This window comes from Lissotriton helveticus, chromosome 2_2 (genome assembly GCF_964261635.1).
Source record: "Lissotriton helveticus chromosome 2_2, aLisHel1.1, whole genome shotgun sequence".
NCBI classification, from domain to species: domain Eukaryota; kingdom Metazoa; phylum Chordata; class Amphibia; order Caudata; family Salamandridae; genus Lissotriton; species Lissotriton helveticus.
The window spans coordinates 76,482,624-76,507,751 of NC_136060.1; the positions used below are offsets into that span (position 1 = coordinate 76,482,624).

The 25,128-nt window shown below is 44.4% G+C and overlaps 1 protein-coding gene across 4 annotated transcripts in view; it reads left to right on the plus strand.

Annotated features, from left to right (window-relative positions):
* MTUS1 (microtubule associated scaffold protein 1) overlaps positions 1–25,128 on the plus strand; it is a 972,936-nt gene that overhangs the window by 510,332 nt on the left and 437,476 nt on the right. For all 4 annotated transcript variants that reach the window (XM_078678114.1, XM_078678116.1, XM_078678113.1 and 1 more), the window contains exon 7: positions 15,547–15,582. In XM_078678114.1, the coding sequence (XP_078534240.1) occupies positions 15,547–15,582 (36 nt within the window). The remainder of the gene's footprint in view (positions 1–15,546; positions 15,583–25,128) is intronic.

The window sequence follows — 25,128 nt, forward strand, 5'->3', positions numbered from 1 at the left end:
TGTTGTGAGATGCGCTCACCCACAAGTCCCGAAAGGCCTGTTCATCGAGCAGCGTGGGGGGTGGAAGTACTAGGTGGGTAGACTAGGCAAGGAGTAGAGGGGCCAATTCAGTGAAAACGATGTCTGGTCCGTGTTCAGAGCATAAATATTTAGCAGCGCAATATCTGTACCATCCAAGCAACACAACACCAAGATATAGCGGCCCTCTGGGTCAGTAATTGCTCTGTGTAACTGGAAGGGGACCCTGGATCTAATCAAAATAGGAGCGCCTCCTGAAAAAGCAGAGTAAGTGGTAGCATGGAGTTGACCCCACCAAGATCCCCCGGAGGGCTTGGCCCTCAAACTCTTTGTTAGGTCTCCTGAAGGAATGCAATGTATACCTATTTACGTTACAATTAAGACAGTACATTATAACGCTTAGAGGGGGAAGAAAGACCGTGCATGTTCCATGTTAGCAATTTAACTTGGTATGTGGTGAGTAGTGGGTCAGGAATAGGAAAGAACACATGGGGGGACCCTACAGTCATCTGCCCCCATATAAAAGGAAGCACCCCCGTACCTAACACACTGGTCCACAGCTACATACTGTCGGCTGTGAAGAGTAAAGGAAATGCAAAACACAATACAATAGAACAAATGCCAACACCCTGTTGTATAGCTCCTATATATCCTTATATCGTGTTAAGTTAGCATAGGTACATTTGAGATTTAAACGCCATTTTTCCTTTCTTGCAACTTCTGCACACGACCCTTAATTGTTGACTTAGCTTTCAACCTAGTGGTTTGCCGTGGTGTATGTGAGAATAATATGTTATTGCTCTGATATCAGTTTTGTTTAATAAACCATGTCTGCACGGAGAGTGCTGAAGTTTCAGGAGCAACACGATATGGTATTGTTATGAGGTCTGATCTCCACGCCTTCATAGTCATAACACAAGTGCAGCCTTTGCCAAATTGGGCTTGAGGCGGGATTGATATTGCTTTGCACGAGAATTGTTAACACACTTGATGCGGTGCACATGCAGAGAGAGCTGGTGTATGCTGATGTGATTCCTTCATGCTAAGACACTAAGGTATGGGCCCGCCCTAAAACAACCCAAAGAGACCTTCTTAGCTAATAATATAATATATGTGTTAGGGAGGGTGAGATATAAGTGTTGTTAACTCTTATTCATTACAGCATGTTAACATGCTGTCACCATTCGCTTTTTATGTCTTAGTAACTATGCTGGTAATTTTGATACTGATAATAAGTATACTTGTATTATCTAAGATACTGCGCCTGAGAAGACGGCATTAGTAAATAAACATTTCAAATGCACATGTGTCTTCTTTACTCCATGTTCTGGTTTGTAATGATAATATAACGAAAGAGTGTTCATGAGTCCCACGTACCCTGAGGTACTGTAAGTTCATGTTCTGGTTTGTCTAAACATTGGCAGTTTGATATGTCCAATGAGACACTGTAGCTAGCTCGGTAAGGGGTGAGTTGGTTGCTAAGGTAAGTTTTGGGACACCCTAATTTGCCGAGGTTCCACTCCTCTGTGCACAGTTCTGTGTGAGTACAGAAACCCTGCAACATGGCGCCCAACGGTTTCGGTGGTCTTATATCATGACACTCGAGTAGTTTATCGTTCATGCCTTAACCCCTTCACATCCGTTTCCGGAAAACGGGGTGTCGGTGAAACCTACCTATTTTTTGAAATAGGTCTTTATTCAAGCTTGATTCTTTCTTAAACGGTTTCTTTGAATTACTACCCAGTTGTGCTACAAAGTATTCTTTGTGTTTTCTTGTTTCCAGTGTTGTCATGGCGGCGGTGGCTATTGCGCAGCATAGTCGCGTAGCGGTACGCAACCATCTTCAGACGTACCAAGTCCCAGTAGATGGGATGGCTGTGATTTTCGTGGTATGTGCAGATCCGGCGTTTCCTTACGAGTTGTTTTACTCTTGGGTTACGTTTCCGGCTGTGGACGCTAATTCTGGTTTGTTCCACTCCTACACCGCCTCGGATGTCCCGGCTGAATATACGCCGTACAGGGCATTGGAAATACCTATTGATCATTGGCAGCATCGGGTTTGGTTTGATGGCGCCCTTCCCCACTCTTTGTCCGCTGCGAGGTTAGGTCCACTCTCAATTCCAGGTACAAATTGGCCTGCGTTGGGTGGCTTTACCCCGCACCCGAATCACGGGGCTTGTACCCTAGCAGAAATACGCAGGCTGCATGTTGTTTCCATTTCCGTGATTCGTGCTTTAGTGCAATACATCGGTCGACATCTTCCTGGTGGTCCCCAGGGGGGTGCGGCCGCTCCCATGGAACGAGGCGGAATGCGTCTCAATCCAGTGATGGTTAATTCGGTTTTTGGTGCGCGTCCAGTTGACAACGATGACTTCCCATTCTGGCTAGCAGAGAAGTTTGATCAACTGGAGGCGGTTTTTCCGAATTCTACTCCTGCTGATAAACATCGAATGTTAACGATTACTCTACCGAAGGATATAACTCCTGAACTTGTTGACTGTGAAAGCTGGGGAAAAACTTTTGCGGCAGTTTATACGAGGTGCTTCGGCACCCCGTCTATGAATGCCCTGCCTGAAATCATTAGACGTGTTCAGAATGATCACGGTCCGGAGGCAGCGGTTGAATTGGGTATGCGCCTGTGTGGTTCATTTGAGATTGTAAGTGATCTCATTCTCTCCAATGTTAAAGGAGATGCAGTTAACTTTCAGGTGTCGAATGCTTTGGCTGCTCTGCCCGATGCCGACAAACCCCGCCAGTTAGCAAAGATTGTGGTGGCCGCTTATAAGACAATTGGCCGCACAAGTAGAGGTCTGAAATATTTTCCAGTGAAGGATAAAAAACAACCTCAGGGACAATCTGCAGTGACGGATGTCCAGCCCAAGTCCAAAAAACAGAATTGGCCTAAAAAACAGACACAGGGGAAGCAGACTAGGCAAACTCAGGATTCTGTTCCTGCTATACAAGCTCCTGCGCCGGCAGACAGAGTTTATGATTTGCGCGATCGCGCGATGATTAAATCACCTGATCGTTTTCAGGGTTCTGATCAACGCTCTCCTCGTTCCTTTCAGGAAACATCGGCCCAGAAGACCGGTGGTGGAGGAGGGGGTGGACGTGGACGTGGTGGCCAGCAAGGACGTGGTCAGTCCCGCCAGACGGACGGCGCAGTGAAGGAGGAGGATTCTACGCCTAAGCGTCCGCAGTTTGCGAAGAAGAAAGTCGCGGCCTTAACAGCGCATAGATATGCCACAGATAGTGAGAACGCGGCTTCGGAATCTGACGTGGGCTCTGACCTTGCTGGACAGCGCGGCGGAGATTACCATAGTCAGAGAGGCGCTCCGTCCACTACTGAGGGTGACAGCGACTGAAGTGTTTGTTGTAATAGAAACAGCTGATACGAGATTAGCTCCCCCTGAAAGACTTTTTGAAATTGTCCTGTTAATTGAAGGTGACATACAGCGTACTGTCAGAGGGGTATTTTGGGAGAACCTTTCGTCTACGTACGACATTTTGCTTTCCGAGGCTGACTGGCCCCCACCTTTTGTGCTCGCAGCGCCGCGAGGGGAGGAGGTAATCCTTCCCAGTTTCGCGCACACTGTCTCGACTGAGCATGCGCAGCATTTTGCAGAAGAGTGGGCTCGGGCTCTTGCACCGGCTCTCTACCGCAACCAATGTGGTTGGGACAAATTGTCCCCATGCCACGAAATTCCTTTGCGGTCTGAGCCGCAGCCTCAGCCTCAATATCCCATACGGCGTGAAGCTAAAGCGGCCGTCGCAGAAATCCTTGAACAATTGGAATATCAGGGAGTTATTGAAACGTGTGTGTCACCAATGAATAATCCCCTTTTTACTGTGACCAAACCTGACGGATCATATCGTTTGGTATTGGATTACCGGCATTTGAACTCGCATTGCCGTAACTGTGCAGTACAGAATACTCACGGCTCTGCCCTAGTGGATAGTCTAGTGCGTAAGCGTTTCAAGACAACGCTTGACATTTCCAATGGTTTTTATGCCCACAGACTGGATGGCTTTAGCTCCCAATGGACAAGTTTTACGTCCGCTGGGGTGCAAAAATGCTTCCGGCGACTCCCAATGGGCTACAAAAATAGTCCTGGGGTCTTCACCTCCAGAATAGTCACACTATTGGAGGGAATCGATCCGGATGCATGTTCTTATGTGGATGATATTTATCTCACAGACGACGAAATTTGGATGCATCTGTGTCGAGTGAATTCCATAATTTGTACCTTTGCAGACATGGGTTACAAATTTAATTTTGCAAAATCGCACATTGCAGAACACACAGTGTTGTTTTTGGGCTATGAGCTCAACAATGAAGGTAGAGGTTTGGCTCCTCACTTCTTAGAGAAGTGCGCACAATTGCGCGCTCCAACAACTCTGAAAAAATTACAGTCTTTACTGGGCTTTTTGAATTTCGGCAGAACTTACATTCCGGATTATGCCCAGCGTATCAAGCCTCTGTATGCTTTGATACAACCAACTTTCTCAAAATCATGCTGGCTGCCTGAGCATTCAGCCATTTTGCAATCCTTGCAGGCTGATCTGCTCGCTTCTAAATATTTACTGACTCGTGATAACCACACCAACCTGGTAATAAGAATAATTCCTGGGACGGTGGGTTTCACATACCTCACTTTTAATGAAGGTGACACAGTACCTATTGCTTACAAGTCACACTTGTACACTTCGGCTGAGATGCGGTTTCCCACAGTAGAAAAGGTTTTAACTGCTGTACAGATGGCTATTCTAAAGGAACGAGCACTGTCTCAGGGGAAACGCATGCTAGTGGTAACACCCTGTCCTCACTTGGAGGCAGTCACGAAAGCCAGTGTACCGAATTCAAAGGCTTTGCACCCTCGGTGGATTCAGTGGGCAGCGTCATTGTCATCCACGGATGTCATGTTTATTTTTGACGCTTCCTTACGGTCGCAGGAGTACTTGCAGTATGAATTCGTTCATCCTGCTCCTCTGGCTATGCGACCTTTGGAGGACTTCCATTGCATCATTTACACTGATGGGTCGGCGCAGGTTGCGCATGGCTCTAAACATGCCTACGTTTCCGCATGCGCCATTGTGGTCGGTGCTATGTTGAATGATGAGTTCGTTTCCAGGGAAGTGCACACGTTGCCCCTGGGCGATTGCACCGCACAATTGGCAGAGCTTCGTGCTCTCTTACTAGCTTTGGAGTACGCAGATCCAAGTGTTACTACTCTAATTGTAAGTGATTCTTACTACTGTGTCCAGTCTTACAATGAAAACTTGTTCTTTTGGATTCAAAATGATTTTCATGATTCCAAGGGTAGCACAATAAAACATAAAATGATCTGGGTTCGAGTGGCAGAGCTTAAGGCTATGTTGCCACTCGTTTATGTGATTCATACTCTCGGTCATCAGCGCGTAGGAGTTCACGCTGTTGGCAACTCGCTTGCTGATGAAGCAGCGAAATCAGCAGTATCTACATACTTAGTTGCAGCAGTTACTAGGTCTAAAACCAAGATTGATAGCGACATCTTGGCAGCGATTGCTGCCTCTGAGAAGGGAAGTAAACATCCTGCGGGATTCCCTTCGAAGTATAAATACCACTTAAGTCCCGAAAAGGTTCCTTTTGTGACAATTCCTGATGTTGGGGAACGGCTGATTCCCAACTCGGATCGCAGAACAGACTTGATTACAGCGGCTCATGAAGGTGTGGCGTCTGCGCATGCGGGCGTCTCAGCCACTGTAACGCAACTACAACAACGTTTCTGGTGGCGGGGACTGTACAAACAGACGCGTGAATATGTCCTTCTTTGTGACATATGCCAGCAGATTAAACCTTCAACTGCTACGCGTCCGCCACAGACTCAGTTGTACATTTCTAATAAACCACTAGGCTGTGTTTATTTAGATCACTGCGGTCCTTTTTCATCTGATACTGCGTATAAGTACATCTTAGTAGCAGTTGACTCATGCACACGCTTTGTGTGGGTATGGCCACATCGCAGCGCTGATTCACGGACTGTCATTAGAGATTTGCGTATCTTTATAGGGATTTTTGCCTGTGGTACCTTCCATTCGGATCAGGGTCCGGCTTTCGCCTCTAAGGCGTATAAGGATGCCATGACTTCGATGGGGGTCCAAGTCAAGTTTTCGTCACCCTACAGACCTGAGGGTAATAGTGTAGTTGGACGAATGAACCGTGATTTAAAGCAATCTTTGACAGCCCGAGTTATAGGCACTGGCAGAAACTGGCTGGCTCACCTCTATGGCGTGCAGCGTGCTCTTAATAATCTCCCTAGAAGGTCTCTGGGTGGGCGGACCCCATACGAAATGCTCTTTGGCATCAAGATGTACGTCCCTGACCTTGACGGTCTAGACTCTGTGGTTCGCGCCACTTCCTTTGACGCAGATGAACATTGCAATGTTTTACAGAATCTACAAAAGACCAGAGACAGTCTTGCAAAGGAACATTTGCCCTCCACATCGGATGATGCGTTGCAGATCCCGGTAGTTGGCTGGCTACCCCAAGTTGGAGAACTGGTTCGGGAGAAGATCGACAACAAGAAAGAGTTTGGTCCCTCCTATCGAGCTCCAGTCCCAGTGCTTGGAGTGAAGGGCACAAGAACAGTCATTTTACCACCACTTCCAGGTCGTAAGGAAAACAGGTTTATTTCTATTGACAATGTCAAGATACACAGAGTGGCCGATTCTTCTTAGCATGACACCAGCTGTTTCCTGTCCTTCCATTGTGAGAAATTCAATTATGCCCACTGCTTCTGATAATGAACCTGAGGTGGCCATCGAATTACCTGCTGTTTCCAGTCCATTATTGAATAATTTACCAGGAACTAACCTTGATGAGACAGACTATACATACCCCACTGATTTGTCCATGCCTGACCTGCAAGCTCGTTTAGCCACGGAATCCAGATTTTCATTTGACTCTGCTTCCCTTGCCTCGAAAAAACCCTCTCAAATTGCTGTATATGCCAGCCTGTTTAAAAAACATTTTTTGATACCTCCTTGGATATACATTTGGCTGGTCCTCTTTTCGGTTTACCTTTTTATGTCAATTGGTTTTGTGTTTTATTTTTTTCGAATTATGAATGGGCACTATGTCGAGGAGAGAACTTGCATTACTCATTTAAATGGAACATTGGCACCACTTTCCTCTTCACATTCTACACACAGATTAAAAAGAGACTTGACTTTGGTTAACATCACAGCATGGCCTGTTCTGGATGGAATCGCGTGGGATGCAGTTCGTTTTCAGATTCATGGCCCAACGGAAGTCGTTAATGTTCCTAATGTACTAAGGGTTAATATGGGGGATGTGGTGAAACAAAACATTCGTTCTGATGATTGGGATGTTAATGCTGTGGAAAGTTTGTTTTCTGATTTGAAATACTATGCTGCTTTTGATGCTTAGGATTTGTACTTGGAATCTGCTAATTATGGTGAATTGTTCTGTTACCAACATTATGGCAATCACTTCTTACACAAAACATCTTCCCGAAGGGATGCTGTTAATTTTACTCAGTGGGAACATTGCCCGGCACCTACACAAGGGAGTTCAGAAACGTTTCTTAAAAAGTATACTTATTTCACTGACTTTAATCAGTCCAATCCCGAGTCCTTTTATTTTAAATTTCACAAACAGCCACTGTCCAAGGTTAGACTTACCGATACAAAATTGTTGTACTCGAAGGCCTTCCTAGATCAATTGGTTACTGGGGGCTATGAGTTATGGAAGGAAACCATAGACCTTAAATCGGTTTGGGGTTCAAGGGCCTGGCAGGTACAAGGCACTGAGGCTTTGCACCGTGCATGTCTCATCCCGAATCATATGTTGTTTTTAAATGAAACCATTTCCCAGACCACATGCTTTGGATTGGCTACATCTAAAAGGTTAAACACCCCGTCTTTCCCGGAGTTGGAGGAATATGAGGATTGGAGTAATTTTACTCAATTGTCTATTAAAGATATACAGGCTCTGCTTCTTAATTCCTCCTTTAACATTTCCAGTATGAATCCCAAGGGTTGGCTGCTTTGGCACCGTAGTGCTGATTCTTGCCAAAAAAGGTTTTTAAATATAACTGACGGTTTTAAGACTGTTAGATCTGATCCCCGGTTTGATTTGAGTCATACTGTCACCTCTTACTCTGTGGGCAAGTTGTGTCAAGCTTGGCTGAAACATTCAACTTTACCTGCGGTTAAGTATCACCTTTCCAAACTGAATGCAGACGTGGATTTGAATGATTTCATTAAAGGCCCAGCTAGTGGCAGGTCGAAAAGGTGGTTATATGGGGTTTACAATGAAATTTGGAAACTCTCACAGATTGAGGCTGCTTCACGCCTTAGGGCTATTGATCAGGCGAATCTTGAGAAAGTGCTTGCAGTTGTTGACAATAGCATTAACGTGCTTTCCTCTAGAATTTACACATTAGATAATATTGTGTCGTCTGTTGTTGATATTGTGCATGATGAAGTGTCTGTTTTATACCATGGTCAAAATCAATTACGTTCAATCATGCAGTTTGCATGGACACTTCAGACTCTGAAAATGGGTAAAGTTCCCTGGGGATACATGAACGTTTCCTCTTTATTTGCACCGTTTAATTTGACTGACAAACAACGCTTGCTTTCAATGCGTGATGCTTCCTTTTCTATGCTACATATTGAAAGGTTGGAATCTTTACCTTTTTCTGTGGCAGAATCCACTGCTGCTACGTGGCTTATCCACGGTTTAATAACGCTGCCTTTTGCTTTATATAAGTTTTCAAATTGTATGAAATATTTGCCAATAGGTCGTTTTGAACCCTTAGGTAGCGGTTTTCTTCATGAGGTCTGGTCACTCCCATACACATACAGATGTTTCAAGGATGAACAAGAAGTTTATCTAACAGGGGATGAGTGTACTGAGACACCAGATCATTCTTTAATGTGCAGACACATACAGTTACACGGTTCATGTAACAAGGACCGACCGAATATGGCTTGCGTTTTACAGGGCACGCCAGTTCCTGCTATCATCCCTACGTTTAAATTGTTAGAGAATGGTAGTTATTTAATGCTCAATAATGAAAACTGTTGTGGTTTAATTAAAGGTATAGCTTTCATAGTAACAGTAAGTGAGCGAGTTATTTGCTGCAGAAATGTTCTTTATCCTCCCACACGTGAACATAGGGAGTCTTCCATTTGGCCACAGATACCGACCTTGGGAGCAGAATTCAGCGGCATGGCTAGAATAAGAGCTCTATTGTCCCAGAAAGAGGTGGCCTTGAGCTCGGCCCGTGAAACTTTCGTGCTTCACATTGCTAACACCCGTACGGAGGTTCAGGCTCTTTTAAACACTGATTTGCCTTTGCATTTCGGAGCCATGGTCCGTTCTATCTTTAACGCATCCTCCACAACGGGCCTAGCGCATTTTTTTAAAGTTGTTAGCGGTGGTCTCGTGACTTCCTTTGAGAAGATTTTTGGAGTCATCCCTGCCTTCTTCCATTCTATTTTTTCATCCTTATTTGAAGGGTTCCCGTTTTTACTTGCATTAGCGGCTGGCGCATTGGTGGTTTTCTGCCTTTTTAAATATGGATGCCCTTCCTGTGCAAGACCACGCTCAGCTGCTACTGACGCGGTTTCGCAACCGCATGCTTGATTATTATGGCACACTGCCGTTGGCGACTCTAAGCACGGCGTTTGGATTATCTTTTCGGTTCTCCTATTTCACCTGTGTCCAGCCTGTATTTCGCTGCCTGACCTGTGATTTCCTTTGGGCCATTGATTTGTGTCTCTGCGGACCAATATCTTCTGACGTCGATTTTGATCAACTGATGAGTCCTATCATTGCTCACGAGTTGGTTTGTTCTGACGAAAGGATTATGGCCTTGGCGGTGGCACATGGACTAATGGGTCCCTGGGATGTGTTGTCGGCAGCGCAAAATTTCTTGGAACAAAGTTTTCTTGAAAACCCACCGAGCTGTCCTCTGATGGTTATAGAGGATCCGGTGCTGGAAGATCACGTATGTTCCTTTCATCTTTTAAATTGGATGGCTGAACTGTTTTCGGATGAGGACAGTGACTTCCTCCTGGAGGCTGTTGCAGCTTACTTTTCATATACAGTCTTATCATAGACACTGCCTCAAATGGACATGCTGATTGATAGCATTTTCTTGATTTTATTGACTTTTGGTCAAGAAATTTTATTTTTGCTTGCCTATTGGCTTGAGCCACATTATACTTGTGGGCTATTTTTTAGCATTAATTTTTTGATTTGAATTTTTATTCATGCTCGTTTATTGTTGGATTCTGCTCTCATGTGATGGCACTTCTGTTATCTTATTTAGTCCGTTCTCGGATCATGGGGGGGTGTTGTATAGCTCCTATATATCCTTATATCGTGTTAAGTTAGCATAGGTACATTTGAGATTTAAACGCCATTTTTCCTTTCTTGCAACTTCTGCACACGACCCTTAATTGTTGACTTAGCTTTCAACCTAGTGGTTTGCCGTGGTGTATGTGAGAATAATATGTTATTGCTCTGATATCAGTTTTGTTTAATAAACCATGTCTGCACGGAGAGTGCTGAAGTTTCAGGAGCAACACGATATGGTATTGTTATGAGGTCTGATCTCCACGCCTTCATAGTCATAACACAAGTGCAGCCTTTGCCAAATTGGGCTTGAGGCGGGATTGATATTGCTTTGCACGAGAATTGTTAACACACTTGATGCGGTGCACATGCAGAGAGAGCTGGTGTATGCTGATGTGATTCCTTCATGCTAAGACACTAAGGTATGGGCCCGCCCTAAAACAACCCAAAGAGACCTTCTTAGCTAATAATATAATATATGTGTTAGGGAGGGTGAGATATAAGTGTTGTTAACTCTTATTCATTACAGCATGTTAACATGCTGTCACCATTCGCTTTTTATGTCTTAGTAACTATGCTGGTAATTTTGATACTGATAATAAGTATACTTGTATTATCTAAGATACTGCGCCTGAGAAGACGGCATTAGTAAATAAACATTTCAAATGCACATGTGTCTTCTTTACTCCATGTTCTGGTTTGTAATGATAATATAACGAAAGAGTGTTCATGAGTCCCACGTACCCTGAGGTACTGTAAGTTCATGTTCTGGTTTGTCTAAACATTGGCAGTTTGATATGTCCAATGAGACACTGTAGCTAGCTCGGTAAGGGGTGAGTTGGTTGCTAAGGTAAGTTTTGGGACACCCTAATTTGCCGAGGTTCCACTCCTCTGTGCACAGTTCTGTGTGAGTACAGAAACCCTGCAACAACCCCCAAGGACTGAGTTATACAGCCATCCTGTTTATTTTATTTATTTATTTATTTGTTGCCATTTATAAAGCGCGAACGAATACCTGCAGGCGTCTCAAACACCTCACCACACAGGGCCTATCCAGGAGCCAACGAAGGGCCAAATTGCTCACTAGATCCATTTGGTAAGTCTGTGCATGGGAAAGGAGCCACCAGCTAGAGGTGGAGGACCAACACTCAAAGAATAGAGCAGTTCTATAGGACATTTCCCGCAAGCCCTCCCCTTCCTGACTCCACATTCCAAGCACGAATAAAGATATCAACACTGGTGAAATCAGCCATACATCTAACACATCCTCATAGTACAACAAAGGAACTAATATTAAACATCCACTGGATGCCCGCGTAGTGGAATGGGTGATGTATGGAAAGTATGGTAACTTGTAACAACAAGAGAGGAAGGGAAACAAAAAATGCTCCTATTCCCCTCGGGTTAAGATGCAAACGAACAACGGAGGAGCGTCACTACTAAGAATGACTACAAAATGGAGCAAACAAGTGGTCTAGCACATAGTCTAAATTGCTTGCGAAGTAAACCTTGATAGGTTGGTTTGAAAGCCCTCACTCACCGACCTGGTAGGTGACATGCTTCATCATCGGGCCTCACCAGGAATGGCCGAGTGCCACCCTGGTGTGCTGCAACGCCAGATTACTGCGGAGCTGGTTTTTGTGAACGTGAAGTGAAAAAGAAGTGTAAGATAAAAAGGCCAATTGAGTCAAAAAGGGAATTTATTCGTTTCGCCAATTGGACAGGGATAAAAAATATACATAGGATAACGGACCGAATTAAGGCCCACATGCATCAATATCGGCTTTTGCGAGTTCTAAATTGCGAAAAATAACGATTCGCAATTTAGAACTCGCAAAAGCCTATGCATGAATATTTTTGCTTTTTTTTTTGCAATTCTGTAAAAATCGCTATTTTTACCGATTTGCAAAAAAAATGCAAATTTTCAATTGCCCATAGGAATGAATGGGAATTGCGAATTCACAATGTGCAATTGCAATTCATCAATGCATTTCAAGGGTGGAGAGGGGGGTCAAAATGACCCCCCCCTGCACCCATGAAATGTACTTTTCAGCATAAGTTACATACACACATGTCCTAAGGACATGTGTGTCTGTAGCTTAACAGTTTAAAAAATGCATTTTTGTGCATTTTTAAACAATTTCGCAAATTACCACGAAGTTGAACTTCGTGGTAATTTGCACTTCCAATTTTAAAAATCGCACATTTTTCTGTAATGATGCATAGCATTTAAGAAATCGCACAATTGCGATTTCTTATATGCTAACGCAATTTTAGAAATCGTAAAAAAGATGCGACTTCTAAAATGGCATGATGCATCCCAAACAGCACTTTTGCATACGCAAACGGCCGATTTTAAGGAATCGCACCGTTTGCGACTACAAAAATGCTTGATGCATGTGGGCCTAGAAGTCCAATGTTATCCTAGCGTGAGGTCAACATGTTTCAGCCTATCTGAAATATATCAGGCATTCGTCAGGACCAGTGTCCCCTTTGTCATCAGGAAATAATTGTGTTGTGGAGAGGTTCAGTAGAACTCTGAAGGAGGGTTTACAATGGGCAAAGGCTTCAAGTTTAGCTAGGAAGCAGGAGAGGTGTTAAAGGGTGATTGCCAATAGACTCACTCCACAGGAGATCACTGGGGAATCTCCATTTGAGTGCTTTTGGGGAAGTTCCTCCATGGTTGGGAAGGAAGTAAGGCTCCCACTTTTTTGTGATAACTGGAAAGAAAAAAAACAGAAGCTGTAGCTGACAGGAAGAGGAGAGGTCCTATAACAGGATGTGTTAAATAACAGGTGGATTCGGTAGGTGATTGGGGTAAGGTGAGAGCTCCCACCACTGGTACCCTGCCAAGCTCTACATTTACCTGCCATTAAAAGGTTTTTCAGGTGTTTCCTAATGTTGTGAAAACATTGCAGGGAAAAATGTATAATTTTGCCATGATGGCTCAGCATATACATTTGGAAGTTGGGGAGGTGTCAGAGTGTTTAACGAAAATGTGAATCCACCTGAAGAAGTTGATGATTTTAAGAGTGTTAGGCATAGACTCAAAAGCCTAATTATGAAAACAATCTTATCTTTTAAATTAACTCGGAGATGAACACATTTTTATTTCATTTTGCAGATGTTTTGCTTTGCTTGCTTTGTTGTTAATGGTTTCTTTTCTCGATACATTGTAATAACGTTGCTGCTGTTTTATTGAGCAAGATATGAGATATTTGGAATTTTCGTCGCCTGTTCATTTCTCAGGAATGCTGATTGATATATGAACGTGCGATCATATTCCAGGAGAGATTGTGTAGCCAGGAAGGTGGGGGGGTGTTTACTTTTTTTTAATAAACGTACTTGTATTTAACTGTTTCTTTGTTCGCTTGATTCCGCAAACCGATTAAGACTGGATTATCCGATTGGTCCGCAAGAGCTTCGTTGAACATTGTCTCATAACATTGTTCTCATCATTCTGACGCGTTAGTAATTGGTTCGGCCCCAGTTTAAAGGTCACTCGCACTGTCTGCTGGGAGGAGTGCGGTGGCATTCACCATGTAGTACTAGTCGTGCAAAGATGGCTTCAGGCCGTTCTTGGGGACCTCCTCACTTTAGTCGGGTGCTCAGGAGCTTGGTGAACTTCGGGTTTCTTGAACTACTTAGCCATAGAGAGTGGGTGGGCTGCTGCGCTCTTCTTGAGAGGAGTTGTGTTTGAAACGGATTCAGATGTGTTAACTGCACTTGGCATAGATTGATATCCACACAATTGTCTTGGATTAGGGGTTGGAAACCCGGGCCGTATTTTATTAATACAAATCAACATATTAAAGAACATTACATCTTTATAATACGCAGAAAATCCACCTTCAGTCCAGAGCATTCATATACCAATTTTTACAATGTATTTACGTTATGTCATATGGTAATGGCTAACCTTAATATTTATCTAAATCATAGCCATTCCTAACCTAACTGATTTATTATATTTATCATTTTCTGCATATCCGGTATTGAGTCTACGAGCAAGGTCAGGACTGGTCCAACTAGGTGCTAGGTCCACCCCTCCTACCGGAATGATCTAGCACAGGAGGCCTGGTTGCCAGAAGGTTACCTCCTTCAGGCACCCCCTTCGCCCTCAATCCTACCTCCCAGGGGCTATGCTGTTAAAACCAACTTGGGACATATGCGGGGATTGGCCAAAAGACCTGCCGGAAGCGGAACTTCTCTACCCCCCGCACTTTCCAGCCTACGCCACCTATACTTCCTCTCAGGGGTGTGTTATGTAAATTTTGGCGCCTGTGCTGGAATTGGGCCAAAGGCCTACCGGAAGCGGAGCATCTGTACCCCCTGCACCCTTCAGCCTACCGGCCGTAAAACGCCCCCTTTAGTTCTATGAAAGAACACTGTCTCCTAATTGACAATGGTGATGCCTACTAAGGACTGTAAAATGCCATACCAATCATGATCTTACCGTAGACCAAGGATACAATCACATAAAATACGACAATGACGCCCAATGGAAGAAAAAATCTTTATGTAACGACAGATTATAAGGATAATTGTTGGCCCTGACAGATAAAATTCCTGTAAACAGATTAATAATTAAAAGAATACTGTTGATACCCTGCTAAAACACAAGAAATGTATTCATTAACAAACTGCTGCCTTATGGGATGGTGGGTGGGTAAAATTTGCTCCCTGTTGGAGCATAGCTTCCATTTGGTGGAGTGGCGAGGGGAAAAGACTGTTCCGCCACTCCACCCCCTCTTTTATGTGGGGAGCGAGCTTCAGGACGAACCAGCAGGATCCAGATTTTACCTGCCTCCCAATGCCCCGGAAGCACTTGAGTGCTTCTGGGTCATGCTCCCCCCTGTTAAACCCCTAAGGGGCACAAACGATCGAGGCTTGTGCTGGCCTCGACACCGTCAGCCGCCACCAGCACTGTCCTCCCAAAAGGTGGCGAGGACCAGCATTTAAGCCAAAAGTGCGGCGTGACAGTCCGGTTGACGCCTTGGCAATAGCTTTCCTGTCACTAGTGAGGGCGATGTTTCACTGTAAATATTCAGGAGTTGTTTACCATGTGATCTACTATTAATCTTGCTATTCCAATGACATTTTAATGAATAAAAGGCAGTGGTGCTTCTTGTTTTTCACTTTACACTGTTGTTTTGCAGGCACGACAGCGACATCCGGAGGCAGGTTTGCATCAGGTAAGATTCTAAGTCTTTGTCTACATGGAAGGTGGAGTGATTGGCGCTGTTAGGCGTCAAGGTAAACCAAATAGGAGAGTGAGAAGATGAGATAAGCCCGCGTCTCTTTCCCTTATCAGTGTAACAAACAAATGAAAACTAGCTTGCTACCATCTTAGTATGCCATCACGAATGCCTTTCATTCGTGTATCCAGAAAAAACATTAGGTTTTTTAAAAGAACCTTCACCCACTAACCTAGTTGGTTGCATTCTTCATCACTGGGTTCCCACCCAAGACACCTAATGCATCTCAGGTGTACTACGACTCCTGATTACAGCAGAGACCCTAGTCAGCAGACGCATGCGCGTTAAGACTAAATGGGGTGTTGAGTAATTCCTAACTTATAATTTTCACCAACCTTCTTGTTAATTCTAGAGTGAATATAATGAAAAAGACATTATGTATACTATTATGTTAGCTAATAGCTCCTGAAGGAATTTGTTCAGAGCCATAGCTGCGCACGTTGTGCAATTGTCTTCATCATCTTTGCACCATTTCAGCATGCGGGGAACAAACATTATTATCCTACCACATGACGTACACCATGCCAAAGTATTCTTTCTTTCATTCACTAGTGAAAAGATTTTGTTCATCTTTAAAATCATTTAAGGTTGCTCATCCTGCTTGAGCATGGTTCTCTGCAACATGTATGCGTACATGTGGAAAACAGACACTTTCATCCTTCCACTTAAAGCAGACCATGCCATTCTTTTCTTCCACTGTTGGAAAGACTTTGTGATACTAGCAATCAGGCAGAAAATGTGCAATACAAACACTTGTGCATCGTATACCAAGGCTTGCTGTGAAAGAAATAAGTGAATGACTATAGAGACACAAAAGTGTCTAACAAACGCATCACCTACTTTAATTGCACTAGCCAAGGGCGACATGGATCTTGCGATGGGGTGGTGTCTGTAGTCGCACACTGCAGAAATAAAAAAATTACTTGTCATATAATGCCCCCAAAAAGTTAGTGTTTTACTATTTGCCCAACACCCGAAATCGTTGTTTCCTGAAAAATCAGGCAAGTCTTCCAGATGCAGTCCTCTCCTGACCAAAAACTTACTTCGTCATGACAGACCGCCCATCCTAGTACCTTTTACCGTCTTCGAGATCCGAATGTTACTGATCCTATGGCCAACAGGGTCTAAATGACCGTTCTGGCGTCTCTGAGCTCCACCTTTTCACGAGCAGACCTAGCTAATACGTTATACGCTGGATACAGGCTAGTGGGAGTCACCCAGCTCTGCCACATATAGTACACACCCCCTATGAGTGTTGTCAAAAATCTAACACTATAATCACCAAAATATTATGTTGTGAGCATGATAGTTTCTGTTAAAAACTCTCATTTGAGCCCAGCTCCGTGTCCCCCATAAATGAAGAGTCATTATACTGAGCAGTGAATGGGTTGAGGACCAGTTGTATTGAAATGTATATTTTAATGTGGCATGGATAATCCTATCATGAAGTGGTTGACACACAATTTTAAATGGCAAAAATAGTGTATTGTATTGTCAATCAGCATAAAGAGTGGTTCCGTGTTCGCAGTGACATCGGATTCAGCCTGGCTGATTAGCGGTGATACCCCAAAACTGGTCCCAGGATGCTTTTTCTGGTCCAGGAGGACCTAGTCTGGCAGTTTGGGCTGGACTGTTCTCATGGGCTGCAGGGTCAAGACTGATTTGCTTATGGCTGTGTACAAATTGGAATAGCGTGGTGAGCAACAAAAAAACCCATGGATTTTATTAGGATCTGTGACTAGAGGTGAATGTATGATTTTGTTCAGCTTTCCGTCCATCATCATCTGTTCTTTCTTTTTAAGACTTTGTGGCAGGAGAATGTGGTTCGTTTTCTGAATTACTGATAGCTAGTAGTCAGTGTCTGGACAACTTTCAGTTTGAGTAATGTTTGAGCCGTGTGTGTCAGTCCTGTATAAGTGTTGCAGCGCACTATTTAATTGGATCAGCAGCAAGCTAATTATCTCATTTGCCGGTTTAGGTTTAAGAGGTTACCGAGTTAATAAAGAGGATGCAGTGCGGTGACCCGCGGTGGCAGATGCTGCGTTGAAGAGGGAGGGGCTTGTGTTTGGAAGGAAGGGCACACGTCAGGGCATCCATAGCCTTCAGCAGTGATATTCTGTTTAGAATAAATGCGGTGTATTTTTGGATGGTGTCTTGCCTGCGCCGTCCTTGCTTCCACCTTGAATTGATTGTTTTCTCCTCGACCCTTAGCTGAACACATGACCTTTTTACTACTTATTTAAAGCAATCCTTCAAGCCTTAAAGAGGATTTTAATAGGCCAACCTCTTTGATTTTTTTGAGTGTGGTTTCACCCGTGTCAAAGAGGGCATTGTAACACTAGCAAGAGGAAAGAAAACATTGCAAACAAAAAAGTAACTGTAAAACACTTCTCCTTGTTCTGCACTGACTGGTTGGTTAACTTTACTTTGAAAAACGTGAGCATAACGTCATGTGAAATGAAGCCTAAGGCGCAGTTCTTTGTGGAGACCTCAAATAAAGACGTGCATTTTACAGACCAAGGATGTGTTGCTATCCTTTTATATGGCAATGGCTAAGCCTACTGCAGACCTCGCTTCAGCTCCTCTCACCACTCCTCAGCTTAGAGTCTTGGGACAGGAGACATTGTGAGGATTGTAGACCTAAAAAGAAGAGAATAGAAAATCTGCTTAGTGATATTGAGGTCTCCTAGCGGAGGTTTCGTGTGTTGACTCGCTGAACTCTGTGTACAATAGTAAGGACTCGACCGAACTGTATAAGTATATAAGTATGTTTGGGTGAAAATAGGGTATGTTGGATCAAGAAAGTACGGATGATTAAAGAAAATGGGCGACCTATGGAGTGAATTTTGAGAAGCTAGCCATTGCTTAGGAAAATAAAATGCATAACTTCCACATAAATAGTTGTGTGGATCGATTTAGAGAAATAAATACCCATACCCTTTCACCAACTCCTATTTCTGTACTCGTCCTAAAAGGAAACAAGTTTCCCTCCGTCGTTCTCTTCAGAACACGTGATTTCTTTTTTGTGTCCATCACTACAGTGCTTGAAAACGAGAGTAAAGACCTATAAACTGTGTGATCAGCATGGCCACCCACCAGGTGCAGTGAGCTCCTCCCACTCTTGCTGAAGTACACTCCAGTGCTGGATTTCATTGAGAACCCTGGAGAAGAATGGTCTCTAGAGAGGACACTTGTTTAGGATTATGCTTCCTGCGGTATCTCTGTGGTACAAAAGGGGGTGGTGATGGACGGAGCATCTGAACCAATCAAACACTCACACCCAGTCAACAGATCTGGGTTTAATCCATCACCGTTCTTTAGCCCACTCTGCCACCCCAGTTCAGACATGGCCATATGCAAATCAGTCTGACCCTGTGCCTCATGGGAACAGTCCAGCCCGAACTGCCAAGCCATGCCTTCCCTGGACCGGAAACAAGCTTCCGAGGACCGGTTTCTGGCATTACAGCCGTCTTCAGCCCGGCTTGCTTGAATCCAGTGGCAAAGTGAGCAAGGGACTCACATCTGAGCATACCCTGCCACACTTATGGCGGCCAAAGCGGTACAAAAGGGGGCGGTATCTCTGGCAGACCACCAGAGTGGTCGCCCTTTTCCATTGGAGTGAGCCCCTTTAACTTCTTTGGTGCCATGTCTGGACATTGGCTTGTGAGAGCCCCGGCACTGCATCTGGTAATGCACTTTCTGTCTATCCTCTTGGCGCTGAATAGTCTTTTTGCACCAAAAATCTTTACGCACCAACCAGGCTGCTTTATCATGGTTCCCAAGGAGGCAGCGATTACGACATTTCAGGAAGGCAGCAGCCATCACAGTATTTAGCATGAAAGCTAAAACTCAGTTGTTTTGCCATGGTTGGGAATGAAGCTCACTCTTTTTTTTATATTTATCAGGACACCTGCTTATAGGAGTCCTGTGGGTATACAACTCACTTCTGCAACATGGCGTGGAAAGCCGACTCAAACTACTGCTGGAGGCACGCCACCCGTCTTCGTAACATCAATATGTAATACAAAATAATGTGCTGAGCTCAGCTTTGAAAACTGTGGCAGCCCTATTCAAGCCAATTCCCAATACCTGTCCTCAACCTAGAGGCAGGAACTCCCTGATTCACAATGTGAGAAATCTGTGGTTAGAAGCACGTTTTGTTGTTGTGTTTTTTAACCTTCGGTAAGGCTCTTTCTAGTGGATAGTCTAACCGCAGATCTGCGCCAACACCCTTTCCTTGCCTCCTTTAGTGCAAACTTCAGAAACGTGCTCCTCTACATCTGGAAAATAGTCTTTAAAGAGAGAAGATTTTCTTCTGATGAACTTTGATCATAATGTGTAGCAAGTGAATAATATTGTATTGTTCTCTCCTGTTACTAGGCTCGCCTGGGTGTTGCATATGCCCGAGTGTTGAAGGCCGCTATCAGTTTGGGGAGGATAAGTATGGTTATGTGGGTTTCCGAAAGTAAATAGTTTAGAGCAGGGATTGCACAACTTTTTTTATGGGAGCTACTTCTGATCAGCATGAACATGATGAACTACTAAGCAATAGCACTGTTACAACATTGAACACAGACAAGATTATAGTTGCAAACACAAGGAGATAATGGAATGGGCGCTAATTAAAGCAGCTTTTTAAAGCTCTGAAAACAGATTGTTGCTTTTCTTTCTTCTGCACTATTTTATTAGCTTATAATGACAAAAATAGAAAATGTTTGTTTTCTGCCCACCGTAGAGAAAAACTAGAATCCTTCTGCATGTTTATACACATTCCGAGCTACTATAGCTTTTTTTTAAACTGACTTGAATTGAACTGTTTGTGATATCTATTTACATCAAATATCTAACAATTTTTTGATGTGTTAAATTTTACACTAGAGGTTTTAAGTGTATTCTTCTTGTTGGCAAACCTACTCATTCTTTCATATAAAAGAGCAATGCACCAAGGTATTAGGTGTATAGTGGGGGTGGTGTGACCATGTATTTTATGGGATCAAGTACCCCTTGGCGGACATGATAAAGATATGGTAAGCCCCTCCAAATTCCATAACCCTATAAAGGAACTTGCCCTTTGGCCTCGTTCCTCTATATGTTTATGGAACTCCTCTGTGACATGTAGTATCCTTCTAATGTATGGCAGGGGGTACGTTATCCCTTAAATAATAAAATGTGCTTCTTCAAGGAGGCAGAGAGGCATTTTAGCTTTCAACTTTAGAAGTTTTACCATACCACAAGGTAAAACGTATTATTTCATTTTCCCTCATCGTCTCTCGAGTGCCCCCCCACCACTCCTACGTGTACGAGCCGCTCCTGTTTGTAGATGTGGTAAAGGTGGTGAGTGTAGAAGCATAGATCTGAGCGAAGGCATATAATAAGGGGAAGCCATGAGGTGGTAAGATGGAGTTCTTGATGTTAATTGTATTTGAGTTAAAGTATTGGGCAGAGTTTTTGGATGAAAGGTTAGAGGTGGTGGTTGTGGAGCGAGGAGGCAAAGGTAATGAATTGGTATTTTCTTGCTGTGTATTTGGGTTGTGTCTAAGTGCTGGTTTGATGCACTCTTACTAAGGTTGGTAGAGCTTAGTACCAAGGGTGTTTGTGTGTTTTGTAGAGGCCTCCAGTGGTCAGAGGCTTCCTTTGTTTGCCAAGATGAAAGCCCCCCCCCCCCCCTCTCCGTATTTAAGGGTTAGAGATGTACAGAGGAGGAAGAGGATAGGTGTGGTAGAGGGCTCTGCTTTAGAATTCTGTGACTCCAGATAGGTGGCAGGCGTGTGGCATGTAGGGATGGCCTTTAGCATGTGCGAGCTGGGCCCACTCCCAGGGCCTAGCAGTCTCTATACGACTTGGGTCCCAAGAAAAGTGTGCTTACATTTTTTTTCTGAAGGCTACCAGAGCCCTTGAATGCTTTTTGTGTATTTTTCTTTTCATGGCGTTCCTTAATCGTGTTGCCCTCACAGTTCTCCTGTTCCTCAGACTTTCAATGCATGGACTATTTAGAGGACGTGAGGGAGGGGCCGCCAAACTTGGTTTCGCCCAGGGCTCTCACCCAGACAGGGCCAGCTCGGGTGGCACGCCGTGAAACACGAGGGTGAGCTGCTCCAGACTGCTTCTTTCCCCACTCTCTCGTGATACTCCGTGGCCTGCAATGCCATGTTGTGTATAGCTGCATCTTGAAATGAAGTCGTTTGTTTTTTTGGAAGTTTTTTCGTATGGTTCCAGAAAAAAATGGAAACTATATATGAAAATGGGTGCCTTGCAGCATATTCTGTGCATTGCTCTGTTATCTGTCTTTCTGATGAGAGTGGGTTAGATGACCTGATCACGGCGCGGCCTCCTCGGCCTTGGCACCGTGTTCATGGCGTCTTCTCTCTCCTCAGCCTCTGGAGTTTAGTTACAGAGCTGGCCGGGCTCACGCCCGGATTGAAAGAGTCTACTTTCGCTGGACCCCCGCTGCTCTTGTAAACGGATAGCAAGTCATTAATTAGAGAGGTTTTTTTCAGTTCTTCCTCCGGCGTCAGTCTTGACAGAAAGGAGCTTGCGATGTAGGGTTGGGGCGGCTTAACCCAGCAGTGCTTTCTGCAGATGTTTTATCGCTCTTTGAGAAGTTGTCTAAAATCTGAAGCGTGCATCCCCCTTCTCTGGAGCACTGGGCGCCGTCTTCCGTAGCCAGCTATCCACTTAGCGGCACGTCAAGTGCGCAGAGGCCTCTGGGCGCCTTCGGGTCTTGCACACTGGGGCTTTTGTTCTGGAGTGTCTTGGTGGTTTACAAAGGCAGTTTGTTCCTTCCTTGCTCGACAACTACTAAGGGGGTTTAAACAAGTTTACTGGCTGGATGTGTGACGCCGAGCCATCCTCTGTAACAGAGAGCAGCGCCGCTGGCACGGTGACCTTCAATGGAAATAGGAAACGCCAGAATCTTTAATAAAAAAAAGAAATAACCGTGGAATGATAACCAAAACTGTCCACTCCCACCTGCATCATTAGATGTGTTGACAGCACTGAGATGGCCTTTTAGAGGACAAGAGGTCGTGATAAAATAGGACTCCTCGAATTTCACTGTTTTGCTTGCAGACTAAATTAATGCAACTCAATTGGTGACCTGATACATAACAGCATCTTCAAGGTGTGTTACATAAAAGCCCTTTTATTCCAGTTTGAAGACAAACTGGTACCAAGTACCAGACACCAACACTTCCAGCGTAGTTTACTCGATACAGGCGCGCCAGAATACAGTACACAGGCAAGGTACGATCACATCTCCCTTCATTCACCAAAGAAAAGGACAGTTACTGCAGCAGCGCTGGGACTTCTGTCTCACACTGCACCGCAGAGAATACCTGTACACAACCGAGTTAATAAATATATTCATATTGGAGTAACAATCAATTCGGTTTATTCAAACTCAGCGTCTCAAACCCAATGTTTGATCTTACTAAGTCTAAGGACCTACTGTACACAGAGCTTGAAATGGAAAAATAGAAGTTTCCGAGGAGCATTACATCACTCTCGAAGTGCCGATACTCTCCCTCCCAAAATAAAATGCCGGTACTCCGTACCTGACAGAACCGGCCTATTTTGAAGCACTGACTGCAGAGGAACTGCATCAGCGTGTCACGGCCTCGAAGCCCCACCTTGACATAGCTGCGCAGCTCAGTATCATGCGGCCTCTTCAGCCCTTTCTCCTATGCTGCAGCGCGGCTCTAGAACAGTGAATTTTTGCACGAGCAGGAACGGCAGAATTCACAGTGAAGCTATTAGCTAACTAAACTGTTGGTGGCGCAGTGAATCCAGAAACACCGACAGCTTAGACACCCACATGGGAACATGTCTTGACCTCGGTTCCCTAACTGAAAATCCAATATGGATTTGCATGCTGAAGGGTGACACTTGTTCCGTCGCAAGGGCTGGTAGCAATGCAAACAAATGCCAGGCTTCATAGATGGGACATGTTTGCGCAAGGAAGACCGAGGTAAGTTTACATGAAATGCTGAGAATGGAGCACAGGATTAGATAACCGATAATAGCTAAGCAGTGATGTAGGTGGGTAAATATAATTGAGATTTAAATACTTGTTTTTCTTTTTATCTTTTCTCTGGTGGTAAATGTTCGTGTGTCACGCAGTAAGCCCACATAATGCATTTACCAATAATGGGTAACCATTTCACGCTCGTCTGTTGTATAGACTCGGTACAGTGTGTTCGTATTCCGTGTTTAAGTAGCAGCTGGTGTTTCTCTTTTAAGATGTTGATATTTTGTCTGCACTGAGTCATTCCTGAATACAAAGCATACGTGCATTCGTGTGTGAGATGCTGTGAATGAAGCGCGTTGGGAGGGAGGGGTGGGGGGGGGGGGGGTGAGCAGACCACCAGACAAAATTTGTGTGTGAAAAAGGCCGCTTTATTGAAACAGGTGCACATTTACACAATAAAACCTCGGCCAATCGCCTTACAAAACTATTCCTCACTAATTAGAATATTTCCTTAATCCCCAATCACAGACCCCGCCCCTAAAACTTCATCAACCCGCCCGTACATAACATTATTACAAATTCAAACAATGCAAAAAACCCGCATAATCATTTCAACTTATCCAATCCCCCAAAGCATAACACAAACTTCCCCATTTGCCTTCCAACAACTCTTGGTACCCCAACCTATTAACCGCCCCAACAAATCATCCTGGGCAACTTCCCCTGACAATACCCCAATTCAGCAAATGCCAACTACAATCATGCCAAGCCTGGCAAAAAAACACCAATTTCCGCCACCCAGATAGCGGGGGGGGGGGGAACAAGACCCCCCCTTTCTGCCCCCCGAAACAGAGATCAGCTGAACAACCCCAGGATAAAAAACCTAACCAGTAAATTCCTGAATTTTCAAACATCGAGACAAAACCTCTCTCAGCTCCAAAAGATACAAATCCATGCCAATCCTCGAGAGGTGAACACCATCACCACGGAAAAACTCCAAAGTGTCATACCGAATATGCCCCCTTTTCCCTTCCACACAACATTGAACAAACGATCATTAAAACCCAGCATAGGACCAAAGTAGCTATTACACGCTTGAATATTAGCACGTTTCACGAAGGAATGCCCCACAATCCATATGGTTATAGCCGCTGAACGAGGGCCTGCCACGGAACCTGAAAAAGAAAAGCAGTATCAGATTTAAGATAAAGAGGATGACGCAAGCACCTCCCCCGCTTCATTCCTGACATAGCACTGAAAACAATTAGACGACCAGTGCCCTAAGCGCATAATGTCCTGCGTTGACCAACTCCTGTTATGGGCTTCAGTTGCTGCACCAATCCTAAAAGAGTAAGTACCATATTTCTTATTATCCATGCCGATATAGTGCAAAGCTTTCCGCAGCACCATGCGCAATTGATATTCTGAAACTTTTGATCCTTCCACGTGCTGAAATACACAGGCTTCCAAGACCCCCCCCCCAGAAACCACCCACCAACACCGAGCCCACTGTAAAG